General features: G+C 39.5%; 2 protein-coding genes across 3 annotated transcripts in view; one reads left to right on the top strand and one right to left on the bottom strand.

The window, feature by feature from the left end:
- The window catches only part of mrtfbb (myocardin related transcription factor Bb), a 72967-nt gene that overhangs the window by 664 nt on the left and 57620 nt on the right, over nt 1-14683 (top strand). For both annotated transcript variants that reach the window (XM_035180883.2, XM_035180882.2), the window contains exon 2: nt 7803-7853. The gene's annotated coding sequence lies outside the window, so the exon portion shown is untranslated. The remainder of the gene's footprint in view (nt 1-7802; nt 7854-14683) is intronic.
- On the bottom strand, nt 51-2572 carry igfals (insulin-like growth factor binding protein, acid labile subunit). The gene is made up of 2 exons (XM_035180884.1): nt 2470-2572; nt 51-2344 (listed from the first exon to the last, which is right to left on the bottom strand). The coding sequence occupies exon 2, from the start codon at nt 2337-2339 to the stop codon at nt 606-608; it is 1734 nt and encodes a 577-aa protein (XP_035036775.1). The 5' UTR covers nt 2340-2344; nt 2470-2572; the 3' UTR covers nt 51-605.

Here is a 14683-nt window from a genome sequence, read left to right as displayed (position 1 = left end):
GTTGACAGGAAGTCACTGATGTTTCCATCACAAATTATTGTTTTCCAGCCTTTTTCCTGTTGCAGTGTTTTTTTATTCGCCCACATTGCACATGACCACCGCGACACATTGATTATTACACTTTCACATTGTTATGTAACTGGCATGAATAGTGATTCAGGTGTAGCACCTTCAAATGCATCAAATATATCGCTGCATAACTTCTTACAGTTCTCATGTCAGTGTAAACGAAATTGGTCCCAAAGCTTTTGTTGTGGATTGGTTCCCTTAAATGTTTCTTATTCTGCAGAGAGGTGACACTTCACCAGCTGTCATCACATGGTGTCACAATCAATCATTCACTTTCATTATATCCACATAAAACTGAATGAAGCCAAAGAAATATTTGTTGTTTCAACCTTCAAATCTGAATCAAATTTATACAGGCTACAGATGACAACAATTGATCTATTATTGTTGAAGATGTTTAATAAGAACTTTTTCCACTGTTCCAGTATTGAAATCAAAAGCTGAGTGAATTTATACTGTTAAAAATATAACGGGTAGCAGTTTTGTAATATTCTGTGCTGTGTACAAACAAATTCTCTAAACATGCCTGTGTCTGCTTAGCAGCTTTGGTAGAATTCATTGTCAATATCGCGTAGGTCCTGACCAGCGAGACGTGGTGGGCTGGTGCATGTAATGTTGTTGTATATGGTGATGGTCGTGTCAGGCTCTTCACCCTCTGCGTGGGTCTCCACTTGCCGAGGTATCACCAGCGGATTCCTCAAGCTGTAGTTTCTGAGCGGGAGGGTGCTGCAGTCACATTTCCAACGGTTTCCAGACAGCAAAAGTTTTTCCATGCACTCTGGGAACTCGGGGACCATGACTGTCAAGGCGTTGGTTCTCAGGTCCAGGTAGCGCAGCCGCGGAAGCAGCTGTTTTGTGCCATTCTGCAAAAACTGTCGACAGTCGTTGTTGGACAGCAGCAAGTACTCCATGTTCTTGAGGCCAGAGAATGTGTTGGTTGTGAGGACCTCCAATTTGTTAAAACTCATGTCCAGTCCCAGTAAGCCCACCAGATCTCCAAAGCTGTGGCGTTCTACCACAGAGATGTTGTTATGCTGCAGGAAAAGCCTCCTCAGACCAGAGAGTCCAGTGAAAGCTTGAGATGTGATCCTGGTTAGGCAGCCTTTGTCCAGATGAAGGCTGTGAAGCTTTGACAGGCCCTTGAATACTTGGTCAGGCAGACTGAGAAAGCAGCTTCCAGACAGGTTGATGACAGCCACATGAGACAGGCCCGTGAAACTACCCACTTGGGCCTCCTGCACTTGGTTGTGTTCTAGCTCTAAGACCTCCAGATGACCAAGCCCTTCAAAGATCCTCTCCCCCAGGGCTCGGATCCTGTTGTAACTGAGACGTAGTTCCTCCAAGTACTGCAGGTCACGGAAAGTCCGGGGCCTAATTCCAGTTATGGAGTTGTTGGAGAGACGCAGCACATGGAGACTGTGCAGGCCCAAGAAAGTGTCGTCATGCAGAGTAGTCAGCCTGTTGTTTGTCAGATCCAACCATCTGAGCGACTTCATGCCTGCAAATGCTCTAGGAACCACGGTCACAATGTGATTCTGGGCCAGGTACAGCTTTTGCAGTTTAGTGAGTTTAACAAACACATTAGCTTTGATGACCTTGATGTAATTTCCGGTTAGATCCAACTCTTTAAGCTCAACAAGGTTCTGGAAGAGCTGTGGCTGCAAGTAAGCGAGTCTGTTCCCTGCCAGAAAAAGCTCTCGTAGACCTTGCAGGTCCTGGAAAGCTGTCTCAGGTAAGACGGCTAGCGAGTTCCACCCAAGGTTGAGAAGCCACATGTGCGAGAGTCCAGAAAACAGCCGTTCCTCAATACGAGTAAGCTGGTTGTTGTGCAGACTGAGTGAAGCAAGGTTAGGTGTATTCTGGAAGACTGTACCTGGTAACGTGCGTAGAAAATTTCGCTCAAGGTGGATGTGTGCTAGCGACCTAAGTCCTTTGAATGCCTGAGGGTCAAGTGTTACCAGTTGGCCACTCTGCAGATTCAAAAAGTTCAGGTTAGCAAGATCCTTAAAGGACATGGCAGGGAGAGAGGTGAACAGGTTGCCATCCAGCCAGAGAGAGTGAGTGGATGTTGGCATGTCAGACGGGATTTGGGTGAAGTTCCGAGCGCTGCAATACATGTTGAGCTCCAAGCTGTAGTCATCGTACAGGCAGGTGCATCCCCTAGAACATGGGATAGGCTCTTCAGTCCCCCTCTCTCCAGCTGTGTCTGGGTCGGGCAACACCAGTGATATTCCCAGTATCCACAGCACCAACAGCACAATGGTTTGCATACCAGCTGTGGATACAAAATTGAAATATTGCAATATAAATACTCAGTAAATTCACAAAAGAATACTGAGTGTTATTTGCGTAATTGCAGTATTTTGAAGGAAAGGCTTTCATTTAAATGAAATTCCTTACCTTTAGTGTGGGAGCTCTTGATTGAAGGTGGACAGGCTGTGAAATGCTGAATGACTGAACCTTGTGCAATTGTTTGTATACGAATGGGAAGTCTGACAAGCCTTTGAGTCAGGTCCACTGAATTTGCACAATTAACCCATTCATCTCCGTTGTGCTTTATGTTGCAAATAGTTTTTTTTTCTGTTTTTCTAAGTTGCCTCATATTGCTAGACAATAATTAGCTTGCACTCACTAATATCAACTTTGATAATGTCAAATCTATGAACTGATATTTTTATTCACAAGTCTGTAAAATATAGAAAATACTTTTTATTGCCTCATAGTGAGATGTACATTTTTACTTATATAAAATCTCTTTTTATGTGTGCATGTAACCTGTTTATTTTGTATCTATCTCACATATACAGTATTATGAACCTAATAAGGTATTACATCTATGTGGCCTTTGGTGTTTACTTAAGCCAGGGTCCTGTCACTGAGTGCATTAACTGTAGATTTTGACCGAGATACAACGGAAACGAGATAAAATGAACTCAGTGCACCTTGACTGAACTCATGCCATAACCTTATAATATAGGATTATTTATTTATATGGTTTCATTTAAGGCAATTTTGGAGAGTCTACCTCATTAAATTTCGATTCCACCACCTCCATCCACCTGTCATAACCATATTATTTTTAAATAAATAAAAAAAATTGCATGCACTTGTGTGTATGATAACGACAGCTTTATGTGAGATACTTAAAAAAATATATATCAGTGTCCTTTCTGTTTTATTCACTTATTACAGTCCAGGATGTGGCCAGTTCCAGAGGTCGATTATTGTAATGACTAACTTTCTGTTTACCCCTTTTCCTGGTATCTGGGTCCTTTTGGACAATCATGAACTGGCCATGCTCTAAAGGACAACCAAAACCAGATAACGTTGTGTGCTTGCACATGAATTTCAATTAATAATCTCACCAACACTGGAATTATAACCGTATGAGGAAAATGAATCCTACTGGACTTGTCCGTCATTCAATTCTAATCCAGCTCTGAAGCAAATAGGTAAACTATCAGGGAGCAGAGCACATGACCTTAATTGAATTATCTCATAGTTAAGATAAGTTATTAATTATATCTTTTGATTTGTTCCACACAGATACATGTAAATGTGTCTGGCAAATTCCTTATTATTTAATTATTAAAAAAATTAATCTGAAATAAATATTTATAGAGTTCATATTTGTTGCTACGTTTATTTTCATCTATTTATATTCTTATCTATCTTACATTTTCATCTCCACCGCAGGTTTATTAACAAAACAAATGCATTTTCCAAAACAACAGACACACAAAGACATTAGGACGTTAAAGGAGAAGAATACATTTTTGGAAAAAAGGTATACTTTATTTGTTTCCTTGTTTCTAGTGACCTACTAACAAATCAATCAGTTTGATACTGATACTGAGTGAAGTTGAGATTTTCTGAGCCGACTGGGGAGACCTGAGTTCAAGTTTTTAGTTTTCTCGCCAGTAGAGGGCACTACTGGCATGTCGTGTCTAAAATAAACTGTTCAGTGCTGCATGGAGTAGAAGCAGGGGGGCATTTTTATTTTTGCACATTATGTAATGAGTTCAGTCTTGCCAGGTGATACTTGGAGCCGTAGTTCACATATTGCGTGATGTCTTGGGTTACTGCATACAGGTTGCACCGTATCAACAATGAAAGGAAGTTTTGCCTTATTTTTGCCTTGAATCATTTTACAAACTCAGAAACACTCCAGTTTTTGCTGTTGTTTCAGTAAAAAAAAAAGCCATACAGAATAGACGCCTTAGTGAGTTGTTTCATGATTGTTGCTCCCCTGACAAACACCTCTAATTGGCTCATTCCCCGGCACTCAACCAGACACAAAAGGTTTGGAGGTTTGTCAGTTGCTGTGCAGTTGCTTCCTGAGTGGAGGAGAGGAGTCGTAATAGTAAGTGGCAGAGCCGGCTGCTGTGGCTGAAAATGCTTGACTGGGCTGTGCCTCGCTTCTGGAGGGATAATTTTCTCAAATAATCCTGAATAAATTTAGTGCCTTCCTCAGCAGTGGCGAACAGGCCTGAGAGGCATGATGTCAATCTAAATTGGACGGATGCATACTGATCAGTGTTGAAACCCACTGATGCCTTCTTCACTCTACCACTCTGCAAATAAGTGCCAGAGGACTCTTGCCACAGCAGCCCAGAACATTAAAAGAAAGTTCCATTAACAACTTAATCTGTTATTAATGGGCCCCCAGAGTAATTAGGTTGCGGCTTTGTCCGACCTGTTTCAGTCACTTAGTGAATCTCTTGTATTGACATTTTAATCGTTGTGTAATTGTTATATCAGAAATCTAGCAATATTGTTTGTTAAAATGGACGATGCACATTAATGAGCATTTAGTTTAACATGTAAATGTGACACATTTAGCCATGCGGGCTAGTTTTTATCTGCATTTCCTGACTAGTAAAAAATATAAAAAAAGAAAACCCAAAACATAGAATAACATATAAACACATCTGATAACATATAAACACATGTGTAAATACACAGAGCTACATAAACAGACACATAGCATAATTTATTAATAAATCAATGACATAGCTTTATGACATATGACAAAAATGGACAAAGGCATAAAAAGGCACTGTCCCTGTCAAATAAAGTAAAGTCTGAAAAACGAACTCAGACATATTAAGTAAAAGCATATAAAGGCTAAAACAAACAAAACACACACACACACACACACACACACACACACACACACACACTCTTATACTAATATCGGTGGTCTATGCTCACACACACAGTTAGTGAAATTAAACAGAAAAAAAGAAGTATTCTTAAGGTAAGTGTATAATGTATTTATTTGTTTATGTATTAGTTAAACACAGACTGGGTCAACCATCTAATCCCATCTTTTGAAGCTAAAACTTCATGGTCTCCAAGTGGAAATTTGTCTCACGGCCAAGTAACATAAAACATAGGTCAGGTAGAATTATGACTCATGAGCCTTTCTATTTGTTGTGTGTTTTTGTTTAGGCTGCTATCCAGGAATCTGTGCACAATTTACGGCCAATTCACCTTTGAAACCATACAACTTCTCCATCTTGTCAGACAAAAAAACGCATAATAATACATTACTGGAAAAAAGAATGGATCTACTGAAGTACTTTATTTCTATAAAGCAGAGACAGACAAACACTGCATTACAATCCCAAGTGAAGCTCAGATAAGTACATTAGAGCTAAATGCAGTAAACTGAACCTTGAGAGGAACTCTACAAAATCTTAAAGCAACAGACAACTCCTGTTGGTCTCATCTGTTGCACTTAACATGGTGGAAAGTGGTTGTATGGGAGGCAGACAAAGGGGAGACTTTGTTTTCCCTGGTCTATTGCTTCAACACATGTCACTAACAAAACTAAGTGTAGAGGCTTAATTTACGAAATGGTTTTCTCTGTCCCTACAGAGGGCGAGAAGAACAATCCAGCTTCCCCAGCCAAGAAAGGCTAGTTTAACAGACTCAAATTGAAATTGCAAATAACAACGAAACTTAATACTGAGCGGCAATGGGCTCAGTCAACGCTGCCATCATCTGGCAGATATTTGGACTGACAGCAAATCAAGAGAAACATGTCAAGTCTGATAAAGACGGTTTCCAAACAGGGCTGTTCAGTGGCCTCTCACCCGTCGAGGTCTGATCCCCAGTGCCATCTCAACCCTTTGTACAGTCAAAGACCCTCAGCACCCCTGCAGCGGCTATTAATACCCCTCAGAGCTCACAGTCAGCTCGCCACTTTCCAGGAAGAGAGAGAATCCGTCGGCTTTGTCTTGACATCTGGAAGGTGCCGGATTTCAGCCACTATTTCCCAGTCGGTTAGGATCATTATGACGAGAGTAGACCATTGCAGCCAATTAAACCATAACATTAAAACATGTAACACACAAACATAAAAGTATATGGTTAATAAAAGAAAAAATACCTCTCAGACCGTTATTGTGTTTAAACATGATCTGTAAACATAACGAGCGTCCTAAGGCTTATGCAATGATGATACTTTGTATGTAGCCCTACATTTGTTTACATTTACATCTGGTATTTTGTCTCTTAAAATTTAAAATTAATTATAATAATATACTAATAATAATATTAAATTAATAGAAAACAATATGTACAGACTGTCAGATTGTATCATGGAATACATTGATTTAGTCTGTTCCCTAACATTAGAATAAAGGAAAGAGCTGAGGAGCTTTTATCCTAGAGTGATGAATGAGGATGACATTTTTCATTTACATCTTTTATCTTCTTATCTAATACTGTAATTTCAGACATCTCTGTTCTGTATATGGAACACGTATCTTTAGATCCATTCATCTTATCTGCTTCACACTTAGCATGTGTATTGTTAAGGGCCCAAGGAAGAGCAGCGTTAAATTTGGTGGGATTTGGACACGTGATGTTAATATCAATACATTTTGAATGAACTGACACAGCGACCAGCGCTCTGTAGCAATGGCAGCTGGGATTCATCGAAGTGGCGCTTTCATAACAACGGCAACGTTGACTTACTCTGCTCAGGGTTCTGGGAACTGAGTCGAGCTTCACAGAAAAGGTGAACAGCTCTTTGTGCAGCAGTGGAGGCGCAACTTCAGGTTTCCGTGGACTAAGTCCCACGGCCAGTCTTTACTTGCCGTGGTTTAGTGACTGCAGGTCCAGTGTTACCACAGACCAAGCAGACAGCCCATTCTAAACAGGCATGTTTAGAATGGGCACTGTTAAAGTTTATTTCAATACTAAAAGATTAACTTTTTAATATTGACTTCACTATTCATATATCTGGGATTTTTTGTATGACTTTGTCTGGCTGTCTTTATTGCTTATGTAAAAATTTTTGTAAATTTATATTCTAAAAGTTTGGAATTTGCAATGCAGCATCCTATAGAAACTTTTTTTAATTTTTTTTATCCATACTGTAAAAGGCCTGAATGGAGGCCTTTTGTCGTGTACACCGCCAAATAAAGACAGACTGGGTTACTACTCCATGTATTATGCTTTGTGTACATTTCTTGTTCCTCTCTGACTGTTAAATTAGAAGAGGTTTTGAGTCAATAGTGACTAAACTTTCTTCATATAAGTGTCCTTTTTTAATCAGTTTCTCAGTTTGTAATGTCAACTTTAGTAAACTACTGCAGTTGCCAGTTTGATGACCGTCACAGAAAATCGTTTTCATATTTAAGTTCCTACTTCCCCAGTTGGAACTAATGTAATACCCTTCATATCCACCAACACTAACAATCAAACTTTTGACTTTGCAGAACAACCTTGAAACAAACCCAGACAATGTCAGCTTCCAACGCCTGGAACAGGTGAGAGACACTTCACGCACTCAAACACACACCAAAGTCCGACTGATATGGCTGCCAGGCTTGGATCCAATTCACAGGAAGAGAGAAGAGCAGCTGACGAATCCCAGAGGAAACTCAGAAAACCCACAGCCTCCTTTAGATCTCTCATTCATTTATTCATTCCTTTATATATGTCAAGTGGCCTTAGCATGAAAAACCTCAACTAATGGACACAATTAGTGGTTTATTTATTCTGTGCTATACCTGTACTTTCTGATTATATGTCATTTTTTATTCATGTGACAAAACGCAGACCCACAGATGTAGTTTGACTGAAAAACGAGTGCTGGTGTATGAAACTCGCACGTCCTTTCAGATGCCTCGCTTTTCATCTGCATGTAATTTGAAAGGTTAGAATTTCATTTCCTCTGCAGCTGTGTCCAGGTGGAAAAAAAATGGGATTCAATTTTGGTGGCGGTGTCGTGATTTTAGTCTGTTTCTTTCAATCTCTAAACAGTGAGTTTTAAAACATCCCTATATCATAACAGTCTTTTTACCCACAGCTTGAATAGTATGATACGTTGGGTGTTGCCTTTTAATCTGCAAAGGAATGGACCGCTCTGCTTCTATCTGATAATTTAGTTCCTCAACTTTGTGTTTACAGTCCAGTTTTAGCTGGGAAAAGGCTCTCTGGGATTTTTGCATAGTTTTGAAGAGCCATAATAGGTTGTCTTTCCAAATGACACAGTGACCTCATGTTCTTGTCATCGTGATACATCAGGAACAACCAAAAGAAATTCCATTACATCCGGCATAAGCACTTTTTGGGACTCAATGCAAACCCGATTTATATTTGGAGGTCAAAGGTCAAGGCCACATTGTCCTCACAAAACATAGTTTTTCGCCTCTTGAACATAATATCTTTGCCTTTAGGGAATTTCTTCCAATTTTGACCAGTTGTCACTCAAAAGATTAGCAGATTAGATTTCAGGTGTCAAAGGTTAAAAGTCACTGTTACCTCAGTCTGGAAAAATAATAATTGGGACTGAAGCGGCACTGGTGTGCATACTACTGCAGTGCAGTATTTCTAGTTTCTTCAGAGGAATCATTTCAGATTTTTACATTACATCCCATTACCTATCATTTAGCTGACGCTTTTATACAACGCGACTTCCACTAAGTGCATTCAACCGTGAGGGTACAAACCCAGAACAGCAAGAATCATGTAAGTGAAAAAACAATAAGGGAGACAGGTAAATACTGCACATATACAGTAGCACATGATGTCTCATGCAAACTATTCAGTGCAGGCTGCAGTTCATGTTGCGTATAATCCTGACCCAGTTCCTCAAAACCCTTTAAACTGACCCAATTGATTCAAGTTCATCACAGCAGGTATAAAATGTGTCACTGCAAGGTGATGAAAATGTTTGTGTGTTATCAATCTGCAGCCGGGGGCTCCTGCTCCACATTTAGTGTAGTAGAGTGAACAAATGTGGACCGAAGTGTGGGTCAACAATAAAAAATAATGCTCTGCCTCTGGGATGTGGGGGATATTTTATTAGTTCATTTTGTGAGATGACGATTGTGGCGCACAGATATGAATTTTACAAGGCTATGTTGTGTTCAGTAGAATTACTCTCCAGCTCTATTTAGATCTTTCATTAGCTCAACAAAGCAACAGTTTTTCTATGGATCTGCATGACAAAATATCTACTTCAGCTCTCAAGCAAAGACAGTTTTAAGATTCCCTGTAAAAAATAAAAAAAAAAGTGATTGAAGGAGGATTTTCAAAGGATTTGTAAGTCAGACCTCATCAATTCACCATCAACACACTGTTCTTCTTTTTGTCCAATTTACTTTTCTTCAGAGGAGGTTACTCTATGGAGCCAAATCTGATGGAACAGATCCAGACCAAAACTTTGAAACTAAACAAAAAATGAAAGTGAAAAATGTGTGATTTGAAATTAAAGAAAAAAGATCGGACTGTGAAAACATGAAATCTGCAACTGGAAAAAACAAGTGCTCAAATACCAAAAATATTTCTGAAAATGAAAATAAACTTGTGTAATTCCAGAATTGAATAAAAATAATATTCAAATTGAAAAATTTGTTTTTCAATCACAATTATGAAAAGTTTGTGTCAAATTAATAAAACAATTGGCTTGGATTTGTCTGCATATTATCACCTGATTAGAATTTGATACAGACAGTAAATGAATTAATTATTAAAGAGGATCTCATCTCTGCTGTTTGAATTGTTGACTGTCACGTTCCTCTGGAGAGAGATGAGGCTGCTTCATAATTAGTTTCCTAAAGTATGTACAAGGCGTTTCTAAGTGTGCAACTAATAATTAGGCTAGGTTGATTAGTGTGTTTGAATTCAGAGTGATTGCCTGGTTTCATAAATGGAGACTCAGATTTACTGGCCAACCGCCTGCATGATGTGGCTTTGTGTCCAAACCTGGTCAAAGCCGGCAAAGGAAAGGTGAGCGATGAAATCAGAGTGAGAGAAATAAATGAGATAAAGAGTCGCAGCCAGTCTCCAAGCACAAAGAGGCAGGAAAATGATGAGCGACGTCTTTGACTTGAATGACTGTCATCATTCAGTGAATAGAAAGAAGCTACCGACAAGAAGAATGAAGGGGAAATCAAATGATTGTGTTATATGGTGGTTTTTAAGGGAATCTGTCGCTTTTAGCATTTTTTTTATTTTTTTTTATGATAATGATAAAATAAAAAAATGTGCAGAATGCTGAACATAAAGAATTTAATATACATCCTTATGAACCAATACAACTGGGTAATATTACTCTGAGGAAGTCACGGATATTTCCAGAATATTTTAAGAACAGTAACATTTTCTCGTGACCCAAAATATTTCCATGCAAGTATCTGAAAACTGCAGATCTTTATAAAACCAAAACCTGATTTTACACATCCTCAGCTGACTCTCTGCCATCACTAACCCTGCACGACATTTCTTGATTAACTGTGGTCAAACTAAGCTTTTCCCTTCACTCCGTCCATCGCCAGCATCTGACTCATCTGAGAAATCTTCCAATCTCATGCTTTAACTGTTGATTAACCCTTACACATACATTTACTCTCATATTACGTATTCGTAAGTTTCCCACTCGCTGAAGCTTAAACACTTTGTGTGCAGTTTCTGGCAGAAGTTACCTCTGAGGGTCTCACTAATGGAGACGTGTGGAACAGCGGTAGCAATGAGATGCTCATTCAGTTCAACTGAAATGTTAATCTCGCCTGACGGTGGGATTTAAGGCCACACTGGACAGATTTGAGAAATCAAATAGTCACTGTGGACTCCTGAGCCACCTGGCTAACTTGCTGCCTCACTGAGCTGCTTATTAATGATTTGAGGCAATGTGAGAGTGGCCTCGCCACCTGAAACAGACAAAACCTGAAAGCTTTGCTATAAGGATCAATTCAAATGTCTCAGAAAACCTGTTTTGTGACAGTGGAAAGTTTAGTCAAATTTTAGAAACATTAACAAGTCTCTCCTAAAGTCTCACAAGACTTCAAGTGTCTATCAGTAACACAATCACTGATATAAAAACTGTGAATAGATCTGTGATAACAAGCAGAATGTCCCACAGTTGTGAAACTTGTTTCTTTTGATAACGATTCAGCTTTGAGTTCTGCAATGTGATCTCTCAACATGGATGAAGAATCAGGGGACTATTGAGGGTTTGTCCCCATGCAGGGCAGATGGGCGAACAGATGAAAGGTTGTCTGTATTAATTTGTTTAAAAAAACAGGGACAGAGCAATGCAACAAGATGTTAGAGGTAGGAGAAAGGTGCATAATGTGCATAAGAGAGATAGAAATTCAAACTTGAAAATTATGTTTGCACCTTGACACTGAATCTTCCCTTAATAAAACCATGCACACATACAAATAAACTCAAGCCTCTGTAAAGGATTCCTTTCTTCTAAACAGCTGTGTTTTTCTCATAGACTGTATATTTCCTTCAAACTCACCTCAAACCAGAGAATGTCCTGCTGACCTCTGATATTTCTCTCTATAGCTGCTTTCACTTATGAACTCTGGACCCAATTTTCCTACACAGTTTTGCGTCTATCACGTGTTTGAAATGTCAATAACATGCCCCCTTGCTTATCCTACTGTTGTGAATGCAGCTGACTCGGACAATCTGTGCGGGGGCTGGCAAGAAAAGTTCCAGAAAATTTCGGGAGCAACTGACTTGGACATTTGCGTTCTCTGGAAAATTTCAAGAAGATGTCTGGACTTCAGTGCATGTCTGAAAGCAGCTGAAGTGATCTCTGCCACCTCAGTGTGATCTCGTCACAAACAGAGCAGGAAATTGAGAAGAATATTTAATATAAAGTTGAAGTTTGAAGGGATACCACGACCAGAGATTGGTGGTGGAATTGAAGTGACAATAAATGTTTATATGTCAAACTCCATGCATCGGCTCAAGCTGTTGCAAACTTTCTAAGTGTGGGTTTTGCAGCAGTGGTAATCAGCGGGTCACAGACTTTTAACCCAGGAAAAACCATCCCTGTATCCCAAATCAACACAATGACCTTTCTTCCAGCCTGCGGCAGGAAGGGCTTCCCAGGGTCTTTGTCTGCTGTGGAGTCCTCTCTCTGAGGAGCTCCACTTTCCTAATCTCAGTGTGCCTCTTTCAGAAGCTCCCAGAATTTGCTCCAAGCTGTTTCGCTTGCTTTTGTAGCGGCACAATGATCTGGGCTTTGTTACTCTGCAATGGCTTTGGGAATGGATTAATTTGGAGCATTGACAGTCCATTCGAGCCCCGCTGATGTCTATTTATGTAGAGGGAATTGCTCCCTTATTAACAATCTAGTTTGACTGCAGTACAGTGGAAATAATGACCATTGATGTTGTCTCTTCTTTTCTAAATGAACATAGTTCCCTGTAGAGATTAGCTGTCATTTTTTTCAAAGAGAAAGGAAAACATTGTTTGCAGTTTATAGTGTTTTCTTCATTTTATTTCTATTTACATGTAGCAGATTGCTTGAAGAGCAGAAATCTTTCAGACATTGTAGACCTCTGCTCCTCTTTATTTTAATCACTCACTGTCCATTAGACAGCATCCACTCCAAAATCCTTCTTCAAATAAATGAATCATGAAATTAAATATAACACATCACTTTGAGCACAACTGAAGACCATCTTTACTAGGGGGTGGGATTCTCGAGGCACATCACGATTTGATTCAAATGATGATGAAACGATTATTGTTGCATCAAAGAACTGGGAGAGAGACCCACGAATGTACTACTCTCTCCATTAGTAAGGATTTAAAAATTACGATAATGATTGTATTACCTTAGTTTAATCATTTGGTTTTATTATGGTCATTTATTTCACAACATCAATAAAAAATGCATGATAATCCCGTATTTTCACATAATTTCATTTCGCACTGTCCCAGTTCGTAGGGGAAGATTTCAACCCCTACCTTGTGACTTCGTTTCAAGAGGCAAGATAACCCCCAAAAAAATCAAGGGGTAGGGCCAAGGGGTGAAAAGAGACTCTGACCCGTTAAAGCACGGCCGGACCTTTTAATGTGCATCTGTCCTGATCCTTAAGCAGTGGTGGTTATAATTATTTGGTAACGGTGGTACATCGTTGAAAAATTAACGTAGTGGAAAACTTGAATCGATTGTGTTGTGTTGCTGCATCGAAGCGAACCGAAGAATCAAGAATTTTCCGTCTAACTCTAATCTTGACTGGGGCTGCTGCTTGTTTCTGGTCACCTTTAATGATAGAAGTCTGCAGCAGCAGTTTCCCAATTAAAATGCTGAAATGTCCCTCATTATCTCAGATGATGACTCAAATGTATTGGGGAAGTTATGACTTGTTTTCTGTCAAGCAGTAGTTCGCAAAGAACGTCTCTGTAGCAGGAACCACAGCTTGTCACAGTCCAGCTTTCCATGTCAGAGACTGAGAAATCTCCACAGCTCGTCACTCCGAGCTTCTCCCTGGGCTCAGAGTTTCAATGCAGTCATGGGAAACTTTTGGCATAGCCATTCTTTGCCATGTGCAATGTGCATGCATACAAGACATGCACAATTGTTTGTGAATGCATCTGAGAAGTGTTTTGAGGATAAAATTAGTGCACTGCAAAGTATTACCCATTAAAAGGGGCTCCCATGAACTTATATGCTCCCAGAGGGCTCTTTTTATTAAAAACTGTGGCACACTTAATTTTTTACTCCAGTGCATTGCTCAGTATGTAAATCCAAAATCACATTTATTTTAACTTATTTTAACCCCTATGGATTGGCTGTTTGTTTGTTCATGTGAACAGTACAATCTTACTTTATTTCATGTTTGAAAAATCACGCTGCATATTATTTTTTCACGTAATTGCCATCGGATCAAGATTTTTCACACACCAGAACATGGCTGAACCCCTTTGTCTGACTGAATTAGGTTATTGTGCTGATTTAATTTCCAGAGGGAACCACCCGGGTGGTAGGAAACATCATTTGCTAATTAACAAGGAAGTCTTCTGGCGTTTTCAAGAAAATGATAGTGCTCCCAGAGGCGTGTTCAAACTCAAGTTCTGATCCCAGACACAGCTGTAAACCTGAGTGATCTGCAGTAACACGTCCAGAACGTATTAAAACAAGTGCAAAAGTGGAGTGGAAATCAAAGTTTTAAATCTCTGTATGCAGTCTGTGTTTGGCCACGTGAACTGAATTGGTTGTGAAACTCTATGTTGATTTTAAAGTGATCCTTCCAGTCAAGCGCATCATATTCTGTGATAAAGCACCATCTCTACTACCAGTGGAAGCAAAATTCTTCTCTTTTCATTCTCAGCTTTGTGCTTTTCT

This window comes from Hippoglossus stenolepis, chromosome 16, assembly GCF_022539355.2.
Source record: "Hippoglossus stenolepis isolate QCI-W04-F060 chromosome 16, HSTE1.2, whole genome shotgun sequence".
Taxonomy (NCBI): domain Eukaryota; kingdom Metazoa; phylum Chordata; class Actinopteri; order Pleuronectiformes; family Pleuronectidae; genus Hippoglossus; species Hippoglossus stenolepis.
The sequence above is the reverse complement of the archived record's forward strand: the minus strand, read 5'-3'. Positions and strand labels throughout refer to the sequence as shown.